Source organism: Pygocentrus nattereri, chromosome 1 (genome assembly GCF_015220715.1).
Source record: "Pygocentrus nattereri isolate fPygNat1 chromosome 1, fPygNat1.pri, whole genome shotgun sequence".
Classification (NCBI taxonomy): domain Eukaryota; kingdom Metazoa; phylum Chordata; class Actinopteri; order Characiformes; family Serrasalmidae; genus Pygocentrus; species Pygocentrus nattereri.
Window position 1 is genome coordinate 26442583 of NC_051211.1, and position 13868 is coordinate 26456450.

General features: G+C 38.7%; 1 protein-coding gene across 1 annotated transcript in view; it reads right to left on the minus strand.

The window, feature by feature from the left end:
- Positions 1-1174: 1174 nt before the first annotated feature.
- The window catches only part of epb41a (erythrocyte membrane protein band 4.1a), a 60532-nt gene continuing 47838 nt past the window's right edge, over positions 1175-13868 (minus strand). Inside the window, exons 18-22 of the mRNA XM_037538005.1 lie at positions 9168-9296; positions 8919-9014; positions 5805-5885; positions 5443-5564; positions 1175-3220 (exon numbers count right to left, since the gene is read on the minus strand). Of these exons, the coding sequence (XP_037393902.1) occupies positions 5466-5564; positions 5805-5885; positions 8919-9014; positions 9168-9296 (405 nt within the window). The 3' untranslated portion in view covers positions 1175-3220; positions 5443-5465. The remainder of the gene's footprint in view (positions 3221-5442; positions 5565-5804; positions 5886-8918; positions 9015-9167; positions 9297-13868) is intronic.

Sequence of the window (13868 nt, forward strand, 5' to 3'; positions counted from 1 at the left end):
AAACTGGCTATACAAATAATGCTACAGTGATCCCACTGCAGTCTCTGCGCTGACCTTTAGCACTATGCTAATTGTTGGAAGGAGATTAAATACTCAAAGTACTCTAATAAATAACATGTCCTAGAAAAAAAATAATTGCCCAAGTAATTCCATCATGCTCCCTTTCTGGCTGTAGATCAGAAAGCACAGTGACAAAGCATTTGTTAGCTTCACACTGAGGAGGAAGTCTCCACTGTCAAACAAAGACAGAAAATACTGTGTGTGAACTAGAATACATAATGACATGAACAAGGGTCAGATTAAGTAAAACACAGATGCAAAAAGGAATATCAATGGTCTGAAGCAATCTACATGGGAGCATCTGTGATGCTACTTACAGTGGGTCTAAACTCAATCACCAGCATAACATGCATTTACTAGGGACATAAAAATGCATTGATGCATTATGATACTAAAGGTGGCATTTAAACCGCATTGATTTTGGAATGTTAGACTTGATTATAACAAATTGATTATAAAAAAAACATAATATTCAACTTTAATAATATTAAATTACATGCTCATTGTTTTTGCCAAAATGTAATTCTTGGATTATTTTCTATTTATTCAAAAAAGTGAGCACTGGTTTTATTGTCTATATTCCACTACTGTGTAAATAGTTCCTGCAGACACATTTGTGAATTCAGTGTAATTTTGAAAATAATTCTGAATATTAAAATAATCAGAGTAGTAGTGAAACACCTGTTTTAGGAGTTTCACTGATATACCACTCTTATGAAGCACCAAATGAGTGCTAGCGTGCTAAACATGAGTAAATGAGTTACAAACCCGGTTCATGACGTACAGTATTTTGCATCTGAAAATCCTAACTGAATCAAATCGCTGCGAAGTCAGAGCTTTACACTTGTAGCCCAGCCAGTAATAAAAAAAGCTCCTATCCAGTCACTGATAGATCATTTCTGGTGCCTCTCAGACGACTAATTGCAACTGAACATAAATGACCATCATCCCTCTCTATGTCAGCAGAGGCCATTACTGTATAAGAAATGCAGCCACTTTGTCTCTCTCCCTCTCTTACCTGTGGCAGCCAGTGTTCCAGACTACTACTTTATCAGCTCCATTACATACTACAGGAGATGTCAATGTAAGGGCAGTAATCAAAGAACAGACTTCGTTCATGTCTCACTCTTTATAAATTTCCATCCTGAACAAGAAATCAGTGAGTAAGCACACTCTCCTTTGAGGTACATGCATGGAAACATGATGCTACAGTAGAAAACAGCCAAGCGACAGATGAGAACACGCATGAAACTGTGTGGAGAAAGAAAATGGGACTAAAATTGAGTTTATTCAGTGCATGATGCTCTATTTTACATTTGAATGCTTTCTCAATGACAGCAAGGAGAGATGGGCTAAACAAGGAAGGACAATTCTAAAATGCAAGACTCCACCTTTCTCCATCCACATTAACAGAAAGGAAAGGAGTGCCACAATGATGGAGACAACACACTGAAAAAGCTACAGCACTTCAGCATCTGTACAGAATACTATTCATACTATTATAAAAGCATAAGATTTGAAAATAGACATTTTAAAAACTGTATGTGCTGGATTCTTTAGGTTGATATGGGTTCATTTAAAGGGGCAGTAGTCCATGTCACGTTAATCAATGTATCTGCCAAATGAAGAAATTAACATTTATGATCTCTGTAACACTGGCTGATCCATGTTTGAACCATTTTTATAGACTGACACTCATAAGAAGTCAATATGAGCAAATAAATCACAGAATAGTAATAATGCTGATGTTGATCGGAAACACTTTATAAGCAAGTACTTCTGAGCACCTTGGGTTACTTTAATCAGCAATAATTCTTCTCTCCCTACTAGTCTCAAATTCTTCTAATCTTAGTTTAGCTTTAGCATAAATGCTTGTTTATGTTTTGAGGCTTTGCAGATTTGTGCAGTCTCAGCATGAGATCCTACTGCCCCCTTTGGTAGAAAAGTAGAAATATGCTGAAAATGGAAGAGAGACAAAAAGCTGTCTCTACAACTCCCAGTAAAAAAGAATTAGCTGTAGCTGGTGACTGGAATGCTCTGTTAAATCTAATACAAAAAACATAGACTACAATTAACCTGCACATAAAAATGGCAGGCCATCTAAAATGCTGAATACTCACACAAAATAAGACAGCTGGAAATAAATAAAAAACAGAACATACTATCACTACACTGTTTGCCCCGTCCCTCTTCTCTAATACAGCCCGATTCCACTGTGACAAATAAACTACAATGACAAGAACCAAAGAGAAAACAAAATAATAATAATGATACGGACTATAAGAATAATAAATATGATTCACAAAAGTCATTCATATTTTAAAAGATGAAAATGATTCTGTACTGGGCTGTTTTTGATTAAAACTGACACTTTAAGATTTAACTTAACTCTTTTACACAAAAACAAAAAGACAGATAAATAACATTTACACAGTAGGAATGTAATACATGTAAACTACTGGTTTACAACAGAATGAAACCAAAATCTTTTGCTGATGACAACAGATGCTCCTTTGTCCCATGTAAAGAACCCAACCCCGCATAGCATGACACATTATATTTTCCAGTTATAATTCCAGTTAAATAAATAGAACCTGGTAGAAAAATGTCCTTAAAATTCCCACCATCCTCCTGTGACTGTATGACCAAACCTATTGAAGTCTATTAAACTATCAAACAAATGAGATATAAACAACAAATCGTCCTTTGAGAAAACATTTTTCCTTTTAGAAAATGTTTTGCCATGAGTCAGTCACTAACACGACATCTAGAGAGACATCAGAGAGTGAAGCTGGAGTGTGTGTCAATGGTGGGTACTAGGATCGGTCCATGGCAACTGCTTGGAGATGGTCACCTGTGCTCTTCCACCAGTTGGTTACAATGTTGATGTTCTTCTACCAAGAGGGTCCAAAAAGGTCATTTGGGGCTCAGCTTGCAGTCCAATGAGATGCTTGACAGTGTGGGGTAGTGTAGGGCAGTGGGGTGCTGGGTGGTTGGAATGTCTGTGGATCAGGGATGGCCTTCTACAGGAAAGGTGCGTGTCTCTGAGGTAACTAGGTCTGTATGGTGGTTAACATACTGAAAGAAAGGAAACTGAGCAGTTCAGAAAGGCGGGGCTGCGGTCATGTTCTTCCAAATTGGTCCCAGGTTTATTTTGCCCCTGCACAGGAACAATCAGATCAAAGCTATCAGACATAAACTGAAGAAAGCAAAAGCAAAACAAAGAATGTGAACAAAAATCTCAGATGAAGCTAAAGGCAACAGACCAAAAATAATTCACAGATGTACTGATGGACAATGGGAGGTCTTTTATGAAGTATTTAAATTTGAAACATTCAGATGTAGGGCAGAGTCAACTTGCAATTGCTAGGAATTTCAGGAACAGAGGGGTGGTAATCATAAAAGTCTCTGCACATCCTAAGACTAAAGTGCTAAAGTAAACAGTATTTTGATGGAGCACAGAAGTGATCCAGAGCAGTGTCTGGGCGTGCATAAGCAGGGCCAGTCTTTCCCATCAGCCCCAGAGAGCTGTGTATACATACCACCCTGGCAGGGCACTAAGCAGCGCCAGACATATCGCACCTCAAACAAACAGCTCCATGACTGCACACACATGGCTCCACTAACCAGTCCTTTTTTTCCTTCTGAAATGTGCTTTGTTAACCCCATTACCATGGACCATGAGGCTTTACCTGCACATTATGAGGAGCATGAACACGTTTAAAGCATGGTGGGAACATGGCACATTGAGAAGGTCGTGACTCAGAGGAATTTATAGGAGTGCTTTTACATTTCTCTACCCTTAATCAGGATTTACAAGCACACTGTTTATATGGCTTTGTTTGCTTGTTGGAGTACTTGGAGGAGCTGTCTGCAAAAGTCCTTTTTCCATGGTTTTGATCATTATTTGCTCATCAAAGGAGCTTGGCTTCCTTTTTAACATTCGGGCACATTCTGTACATCTCTTCCTTCTCATTGCAAGGCAATTCACAGTATAGAGAATCTCAGTCTGAGCTGACTCTATAATGTGCTAACTGTGAAAGACTATGTTGCATTCTATCCTATTTCTGTAAGATGTTAGATTTAGATACATAGCATAAACCATTGGGCCATACCATAAACGTGTTTACAGAGGCCTCCGGTCAGAAAGATTAGATTGTGGGCCACATGGAAGCTGTAGGGGTTATGACTGATAGAGATTTATAGCACTGCAGTTAATCTCTCCACTACCATCATTGCTCTGAATCTCATACTAAGAAAGCTAGAGAGAGACAGAGGTGAGCTATTTTATAAATCTCTCTCTCTCTCTCTCTCTCTCTCTCTCTCTCTCTCTCTCTCTCTCTCTCTCACTATATATATATATATATATATATATATATATATATATATATAGAGTGAGAGAGAGAGAGAGAGAGAGAGAGAGAGAGAGAGAGAGAGAGAGACCTGTCTGTGAGCTAAGAGACATTTTATTCCATAGAAGGAATGCTTCGCTCTCATACTCCATGTACATGAAACATAAAAAATGTATAATATTGTCCCTCCATGCAGAAATACAGGCACAGATGATCTTGTGAGTGGCACAGTGGCACTTTTACTGCTGCCATTAGAAACCAATTCTAACACTGTACCACTGCAGTATAGGCACAGCAACTAACACCAAGGATTGTTTTAGTTGAAGCAAAGGCAATAATACATATATCATTTACAAATGCAGAACAAAAAGAAGAAAACAACAACAAAAAAAAACCAAGTTGTGGATAATGGGTTCATTTCCATGGCTTTCATCTTTCCACAATACATTACAGTACATTTACACTATATTTAATGAGTGCAGATTGCTTATTATATAAGGGATAAACCATGATAGGTGTACAGTTACATGAAAATAATCCACACCAGGGTGGTGTGGAGCGGAGTGGATTATTTTAAATGACTGGTCACACGTCCCATAGTGATTTATCCTGCTTTGGCAATGCCTTTTCTGTGCTGAAGAACACAATTGGTGGTATTTTACAAGTTTACAACTTATACTTACATAATTTTAGCCTCTTCGTTAAAATGAATAAACATGTGCTTTGAAGGTGAATTTTAACATGCAGAAAGTCATCTTAAACTCTGCAGCACTGAATGTGATGGTTTTGGTTAGTGTCACTAAGAGCAACTAAAACATTTTCTTACTCTTACAGAAAGTACAATGTAGTTGAATAGGCCATTTTTATACCTGTGCCAATGACTGACATTCTTTGCCTGCTCTGACAGTAAATGGATGCAACGTCTTGTTTTATAATTTCCAAAATTAATTAATTACTTGAAAATGCATCATGCAACAGCAATAGTGAAGCAAAGTCATGCACATACATAAACAACCTAGCCAGTACTCACCTCTATTTATTTTTGGGTAGATTTTACTCTGGGGTGATCTCAGTTTCTTGATGCACCACTACTTTAGTGACAGACATGTCAGGGTGCTGCTCCTTTGCTTCCTTTATGGCTTGAGCCAGAGCCTGGAAAGCAGATAAAGGGCAAATCAAGCTTAATCACACATACAAATATCGAACAGCAATATCAGAACAAATATTAACTCATCCATCCATCCATCCATCCATCCATCCATTTTCCAAGCCGCTTCTCTAATTAGAGTCTAATTAAAGATCAAACTGGTTTACAACAGAATGGAAATAATATATTTAATATTCAAAAAATATGCCAACAATACAGAGGGGACTGGAAATCATAACGTTTACCTTATCATGGTCAATCTCAGTGTCACCAGTGATCACAATTCTCTTCTCAATTCTGGTCTCTGAGATTCCTCCTTTCACCGTCTGAGAAAATGAAGAGGGAGGAGAGGGAAAGACTGAGGCAAGCATGCAAAAGAAGTGCTGCTTATTAAGACAATACTGTCAGAGACTTCCTCTTTCCTCTCTGTTGGAATCATATGGCATCAAGGCCACCTTTAAAGTCCCGTGTGACTAAGCAAAGAACATTAATGACAATGATAACTTCTTGTTGGCTAGGCAGCAATTTGGCTTCACTGTAAAACAGCCTTGTATCTGTGTGTTCTCTATGGTATTTATCTCAGAACTCAGTACAAAGCTGTACACAGTGGTCATTTTTAGAATCTAATGAGTAAGGAATGCTTTGGGAGCTGTGTGCACTACTCTATCTACATTAGGAAGCAGAAACTTTCTTACTCTTGACACATATTTCTCATAATTATTTACTTGGATTTACCATGTTTTATGCTAGAATAAAATATCGACATAAAATTCAACGAGCTGCTTCATGTCTGAGCTTAAGCAAAGCAAATGCAAACCGTTGCATGGTAATGCAAAACATTTGCGAGGGAACGCAATGTCATTTTTTTTTTTTAACCACGGCCACTTAGGGTCTCCGTAATATATGATGTCACACACTGCATTAAGTAAATTAAAAAAAAACCCTGAGATCTTGTGGGTGCCTGTTGTGGACCTCTATGGATGGTCTGTGGCCAGCAGTGAAGAATGTGTGGTAAGTAGTTCTTTTAAATCACTTGACTTCCAGTCAAAACAGCCACCAAATACAAATTATAAAATTTTTTGGCATCAGGAAAACAAAAAAAAAAAAACAAAACAAAAAAAACAGAACACATATAATTAACAGAAAATTACACATAAGTATAAACAAATAAATGTGACATCAAACGTTACAGTATTTACTGTCTCTACTTGTTGCCTTTAATACAGCTGTCATTCTTTTTAAAGGAGACCTGCTTTAAGAAATCTGCAGGGATACTGTTCCACATCTCCAAAGTTCAGTCTTGGAAGTTGGTTGCATTTTCTGCTTCTCTCAATCCAAGCAATCTCGAATATATTTCAATGGCGATGAGGTCTGGGCTCCACTGTTCTGAGAAGCAGCAGCATAAGTGTTTGATTGCAAATTTTCTTAGCTAGATATATCCTTACATCCTAGATATTCCACATCATGGTGCGGTCTTCTCATAGTAGAAAGATGGAGACAAACTCACTGTGGATTTTTCAGATCTAAAGCAAGAGTGTAGCTTGCTTTAAGTACTGGTTATTTCTTAGTGTTTTCACATATAGTTTTCAAAGAACCGAACCGAGTTCTGTTAAAGACTTTAGCTTCTCAACAGTCCGTGGTCATCAGATTTTCAATATAAAAGACATCTGGACTGCAAGCAGGCCAGACAAGCACATGCACTTTGTGTCTACAAAGCCACACTGTTGTAGCATGAGGAATGTGGAATGTGAAATGATGCCTGGTGTTGTCTTGCTGAAATAACCATGGACTTTCTGGGAAAAGATGTCATCTTGATGGCAACTCTCTACAAATGTCTCTCTAAAATCCCAATATATGCTTCTGCATTAATAGTACCTTCACACATACGCCCATATGGTGAGAACTGATGTACCTTTATTCCATGACAGTTTCATTCCAAGATGTTAGCTTTTGCATCTTTCACTGATAAAAGTCTGGATGGTCCTCTTCGCACAGAGAACATTTTTCCCCAAAACAAGCTGAAACATGGACTCATCTGGTAACAGCACACATTTCCACTGTCTTTCAGAGAATGTGAAAAGATTTTGGGCTCAGAGAACTCAACTGTGTATCTGCATATAATTGATGTATGGCCTTCTCCTTGCATAAAAGAGTATCAAGATGCATTTCTTGACGCAGCGGTAGACTGTGGTAAGTCACAATGGTTTTACGATGTACTCTCGAGCCCATGTAGCAATGTTTAACACAGTGGCATGACAGTTTCTTGTGTAAAGCTGTCAGAGAGCTTGAAGTTTCCAGCCTTGCCCTGCATGGACTGAGATTTATCTGGATTCCCAGAATCTTTTCACAATATATATATGGTAAATGGTGACCTAAATTCTTTGCAATCTTGCATTAAGAAACATTCTTTTTGAACTGTTGCAGAACTCCAGTGATGAGCCACAACCTATCTTTGCTCGCAAAGACTAGGCCTTTGGTGGATACTCTTTTTAAACCCAATCGTGATACACCCACCTGTTACCAATTCACCTTCTTATTGTTAAATGTTTCAAAATATTCTCTGAATGTTTAACTCAATTTTTTGAGTGTATTGTGGGCATCAAATTGAAATTTTGTTTATATTTACAAAATACAATCCAGTTGTTTAGCCAAAACATTAAAGTCATTGCACTGTGCTTTTGTTATATAAAGGTTAAATAAAGGTTCAGAAGAAGTAACAAATAACAGGCTCTTGTTTTACTGCATTTCACAAAATGTTCCAACGTTTTCAGAAATGGAGTTTGTAGAATTGAAAACACTGATATGAGCTTCCTTGGCTGAAAACTATATTGTATAATCAACACTTAACTACTTTAAGATGCTACCACTGCTGACATAGGCGCTCAATTGCACACACAAAACCTTCAGACTTGCCATATAAAAAGCATTGCGAATAGAATGTGATGTTCTGGAGCAGCCGAACATAAGCTGGTGTGGAGTTTGTGATACAAAACTGATCATCCTGACCTCACTAGTACTCCTGTGGCTGAATGAATTCATATCCTCATAGCAAATCCTTTATACTGTAAAGACTTCACAGAAGAGTAGAGGCTGTTACTGAAGCAAACTAGAGACATCTGTCATACTAATATGCTATATTTCAGAAGACATGTTGGATGAGCAGGTGTCTACAAACATTTGGACATACAGTGCATCGCCCTTTGATGTAATGCGCACCACTATTTATCAACTACTAATGAATCTGCACATGTGAAATGGCCCACAGTTCATTTAAATAGCTTGAAACCTGAGCTAAATCCAGCTTGCTTGGTACTGCTGACTGAATGTGGAATAGGTAAAGGAGAGATGGACATGCTCACCTTTGTGATCTGAGTAGTGGTGGTAGTGCTTACTGTCTCAGAGGTGATCGTCTGCGCACTGAGAAGCATCCCCTCTTTTTCTGTCAGAGCATCAGGCTAAAATAAAACAAAAGACACATTCTGGTATACTCCAGTAAAATACTACAAAAAAATCCTGTGAATCACAAAACAAATAGCCACAGCAAAAAATAAAATAAAAGAGTAAAGCAACAAAAAACCAACACTAAATAGTCTAAATCTTTCCCTCACCTGAGCAGATTCATAGGTAATGGTCTTGGTCTCAGTGTGCACTACTGGGACCTCCTTTGCAGCAATTTCGCTGCGCAGGGAGTTGGCGACATCAGAAATGGTAATAGTATGCATCTTCACCACAGGAGACTGTGAGAGAAGTCAATGCCAAAAACATGAATGAACAGCTTTAATTCTAATGTAACTCATGTTACTTGTACTCAGGTGAGCATGCACTATAGCCTAACCTATATACATAATATAAACTGGTGTTTTAAAATCAAGGGCTGTAATACCTGATTACAGAACATCAGCAGTTATCCAACTTCATTAAAACTAAGAACTGAAAGAGCCTATATTCATTCCTTAAGTGCATCGATGAACACCTAAACCTAACAATTAATCATCACCTTTCCTATCTACACAATCCAGATCAGTTTCACCATCTTTCTGTAGAAACCGACAGAAGGCGTTAGAAGTTAGAGAAACCATAGAGCAATATTTGTGTCTCGTATCTATTTCATCATTTGCTTTAATCTTTTTCTATCTTAAAATTGATAGAAGAATGGAAAACAGTCAGTAAAACCTTCTATGATCCACACAACTACATTCTTTAAACAAGACAAGCCTGTTTAAATAATAAAAAAAGCACCCAGAGTGACTATAAATACATTGTGTGAAACTAATGAAGCAACCATATTACAACTCCATGATCACAGAGGAGCACATATACAAACATTTTCACACTCACACACACGCACACACACACGTCCCAGTAGGGTAAGGGCTGTCTATTACACAATGTGTGAATCCGTCTGCAGCGGAGACGACTCAAGCACACAAATTACCCACACTGCTTAGCATAGATATGCAGATTATGCATCAATTAGTTTCATTTTGCTTTTTATTTTTTAATCTCTAGGCTCCATGAAGTCAGAGAAATTTGATTTCTACACATTTCGCAGACGTGTCAAATGTTATTTACATATTATTTGCAGCTAGTAAACAGATACTGTGTGCTGGTGTCTTTGCTTTTATGTCAGTGCCAAGCTCTCTGTGCATTCTGTTTTTTTTTTTTAAAGCACAACTTATGTAATTAGGAGGCCTGTAAATGCTTATTCTGAGTTATCAGCTAAATTAAAAAGGAGGGTAAGAGATTAGGGAGGTAAAAAGGTCTTAATCAGAAGAAACAGATGGATTAATCACAGAAAGAAGTGCCCTTTTTTCATGTTTTTTTTTCATTATCATTACAAATGTTAAGAAGAGAAAAATGCCCATAATGAGCAAACTCTGAATCTGCCAGTTACACTTGCATTTAAATTCCCAAGCCAAACTAAACACATTCTGCCCTAAAATTGCACCACCCTGCTTGACTCAGAAATCAACAAAAAGCATAAGTATACAGTCAAAACTTAACTGAGGAAATCCAACTTTAAGAAAACTCACAGTGAATACAGTACATTCTCAATCCACTATCCAATATTATATTTCTGTGAATGTAGACGTGGGCAGATATTCATGAAGTCTAAATGAGAAGAATGCATTATATCACTTGGTCAAAACATTGTGAATATAATATGGCTGTGCTGTGGCTGTACTCCAGATTATCGGAAAGAAAAAAAAAGAAATGCAATAGTAACAATATGCTTCACATAATAGGGAATTTGATATTTCTGGTTATGTCTGGACATGCAGGTCATAAAATACCACTTTCAGAATTCAACAGAATTTATCACTTGAACTTTATGTTATATTAACGTAAGTTGAAATAGTTAATTAATTATTAACCAATTTACAATTTTTAAGTGCTAAACATAATAAACATAGACAGCATACTATAAAAACATAATGGGGGAGATAATGCAGTCCCCATTATTGCGTACATTTCAATTATTAGGTTAAAACAGATGTTTTTAATGTAAAATAATGTCACTTCAACTATACTTCACTAAAGGCCACTAACACATCCACCACCAGTTTCTTCATCACTTTTCATTTCACTGTTTCTCTTTCAAGGAGGCCAGCAGCTCACTGTTACCACACACAAACACTAGCAAAGGCTACAGCATGCCATCAGTGATAGCTCAATGCTTAGAAAGAAGTTTTTTGGGGTCGAAGTGGTAAGCCAAAGGTAAACAAGTACACAATGCCCTACTGCAGCAGTGCATGAATCCAGTTAATGGCAGAAGGATCCAGGGAACAAAATTATTCCACAAATCACAGAGGCTGGAGGGTGGTTGTGTTTGAAACATCACCTGATAGGCTGTCCTACTCCAGGCAAACAAGACATAAACATGTGGCGGTACACAGAAACTCCTTGGCTTTATTACAGAGATATTCCTTGCTTTGCTCATCTGCTGGCAATAGACTAAAGATTTGCAACAGAGCTGTGCGTCGAGTGCAGCAGCTTCTAAGAGGTTGTCCTGTGTCCAGAAACAAACAGAAAAATACAGTGAGGTCGGTGGAGCCTGTTTTTAAAAGCTCTACTGCTACCTGCTGGCTACCTACTAATAAGAGCTGCTCAGTGCAAACATAATAGCAACAATGCAAAGATAAAATAACCTAATTATTGTGACTAAAACTAAAACCATGTCAGTTGGGGAAAAAAATTAACAGTCAAAAAAACTTTCATTTGAAAGTTTAACTTCCTCGGAGAGTGGTCTTTTGTCACAACTCTTCTTTCTGAACGGGCACTGGTGCTAACTGAATTATCCCGATGAAAATATCTTTGAGCAATGCAGTCAGATCCAGGTGAATCCAGATTGCTATGGCAGTAAACAGAAGACTGTCAGCAGGTTCAGTGTTCCTCCTTCTTCACTCTCGCTTTCAGGCTGTGGATCAGGGCAAGACGAGCCACCACACAGTGAGGAGCAATAACAGAAGGCTGCTGAGGAGGACAGAGATGCGCGGGTGGCGCAGTGGCCCGGGTTGCAGCTGGCATGCATGCATCACACTCTTCTTCTCCTCTGCAGCCACAATAATGTTGACTCGCAGAGTTTGTCCCAGAGCTTTTTCTTCTTCGTCACATTTACAATCACCATTCTCATCATCATCATCATCATCATCATCATCACCAACATCATCTTCCTCATCCTCCTCCTTGTAGAGCAGCAGGGGCTGTCTGCCAGATGATTGCGCCCACCTGACTCTTACCTGCTCTTGGGGGCGCATACCCACAGCAAGCCTCCAATACTGCACCAGCAACGTGGGATCAAGAGAGACAGAGAACAATGAACAGGCATGAGGAAGCGGGAGGTGAATGGCAAACACAGAGGGAGTGGAGGAGAGGAGAGAAGAGGAGAGGAAGGCCTAACCAAACACAAACACTGAATGTTTTGTGACTGTTAACTGATAATTCCAACTATATTGGACAATGTTTTTTTAATATGGTGAAAAATAAAGACTCCACTCCAATCGTTTTACAACCCCTATTCCAATGAAGTTGGGACGTTGTGTAAAACATAAAAAAAGAATAAAAAAAAGAACCTATATTCAATTGAATACACTAAAGACAAGATATTTAATGTTCAAACGGATAAACTTTATTGTTTATTGCAAATATTCACTCATTTTGAGTTTGATGCCTGCAACATGTTCCAAAGAAGTTGGGACAGGGGCGTGTTTACCACTGTGTTACATCACCTTTCCTTTTAACAACACTCAATAATCGTTTGGGAACTGAGGACACTAATTGTTGAAGCTTTGTAGGTGGAATTCTTTCCCATTCTTGCTTGATGTACAACTTCAGTTGCTCAACAGTCCGGGGTCTCCGTTGGCGTATATTGCGCTTCATAATGCGCCACACATTTTCAATGGGCGACCGGTCTGCACTGCAGGCAGGCCAGTCTAGTACCCGCACTCTTTTACTAGAAAGCCACGCTGTTGTAACACGTGCAGAATGTGGCTTGGCGTTGTCTTGCTGAAATAAGCAGGACGTCCCTGAAAAAGACGCTGCTTGGATGGCAGCATGTGTTGCTCCAAAACCTGTATGTACCTTTCAGCATTAATGGTGCCTTCACAGATGTGCAAGTTACCCATGCCATGGGCACTAACACTCCCCCACACCATCAGAGATGCTGGCTTTTGAACTTTGCACTGAAAACAATCCAGACAGTCCTTTTCCTCTTTGGCCCGGAGGACACGACGTCCATGATTTCCAAAAACAATTTGAAATGTGGACTCGTCAGACCACAGGACACTTTTCCACTTTGCGTCAGTCCATCTCAGATGAGCTCAGGCCCAGAGAAGCCGGCGGCGTTTCTGGGTGTTGTTGATATATGGATTTCGCTTTGAATGGCAGAGTTTTAACTTGTAGATGGAGCGACAAACTGTGTTCACTGACGATGCTTTTCTGAAGTGTTCCTGAGCCCATGTGGGAATATCCATTACAGAATGATGTCAGTTTTTAATGCAGTGCTGCCTGAGGGATCGAAGGTCACAGGCATTCAATGTTGGTTTTCTGCCTTGCCGCTTACTTGCAGAGATTTCTCCAGATTCTCTGAATCTTCTGATGATATTATGGACTGTAGATGATGAAATCCCTAAATTCCTTGCACTTGCACATTGAGAAACATTTTTCTTAAACTGTTGGACTATTTGCTCACGCAGTTGTTCACAAAGTGGTGAACCTCGCCCCATCCTTGCTTGTGAACGACTGAGCCTTTCAGGGATGTTCCCTTTATAACCAATCATGACACTCACCTGTTTCCAATTAACCTGTTC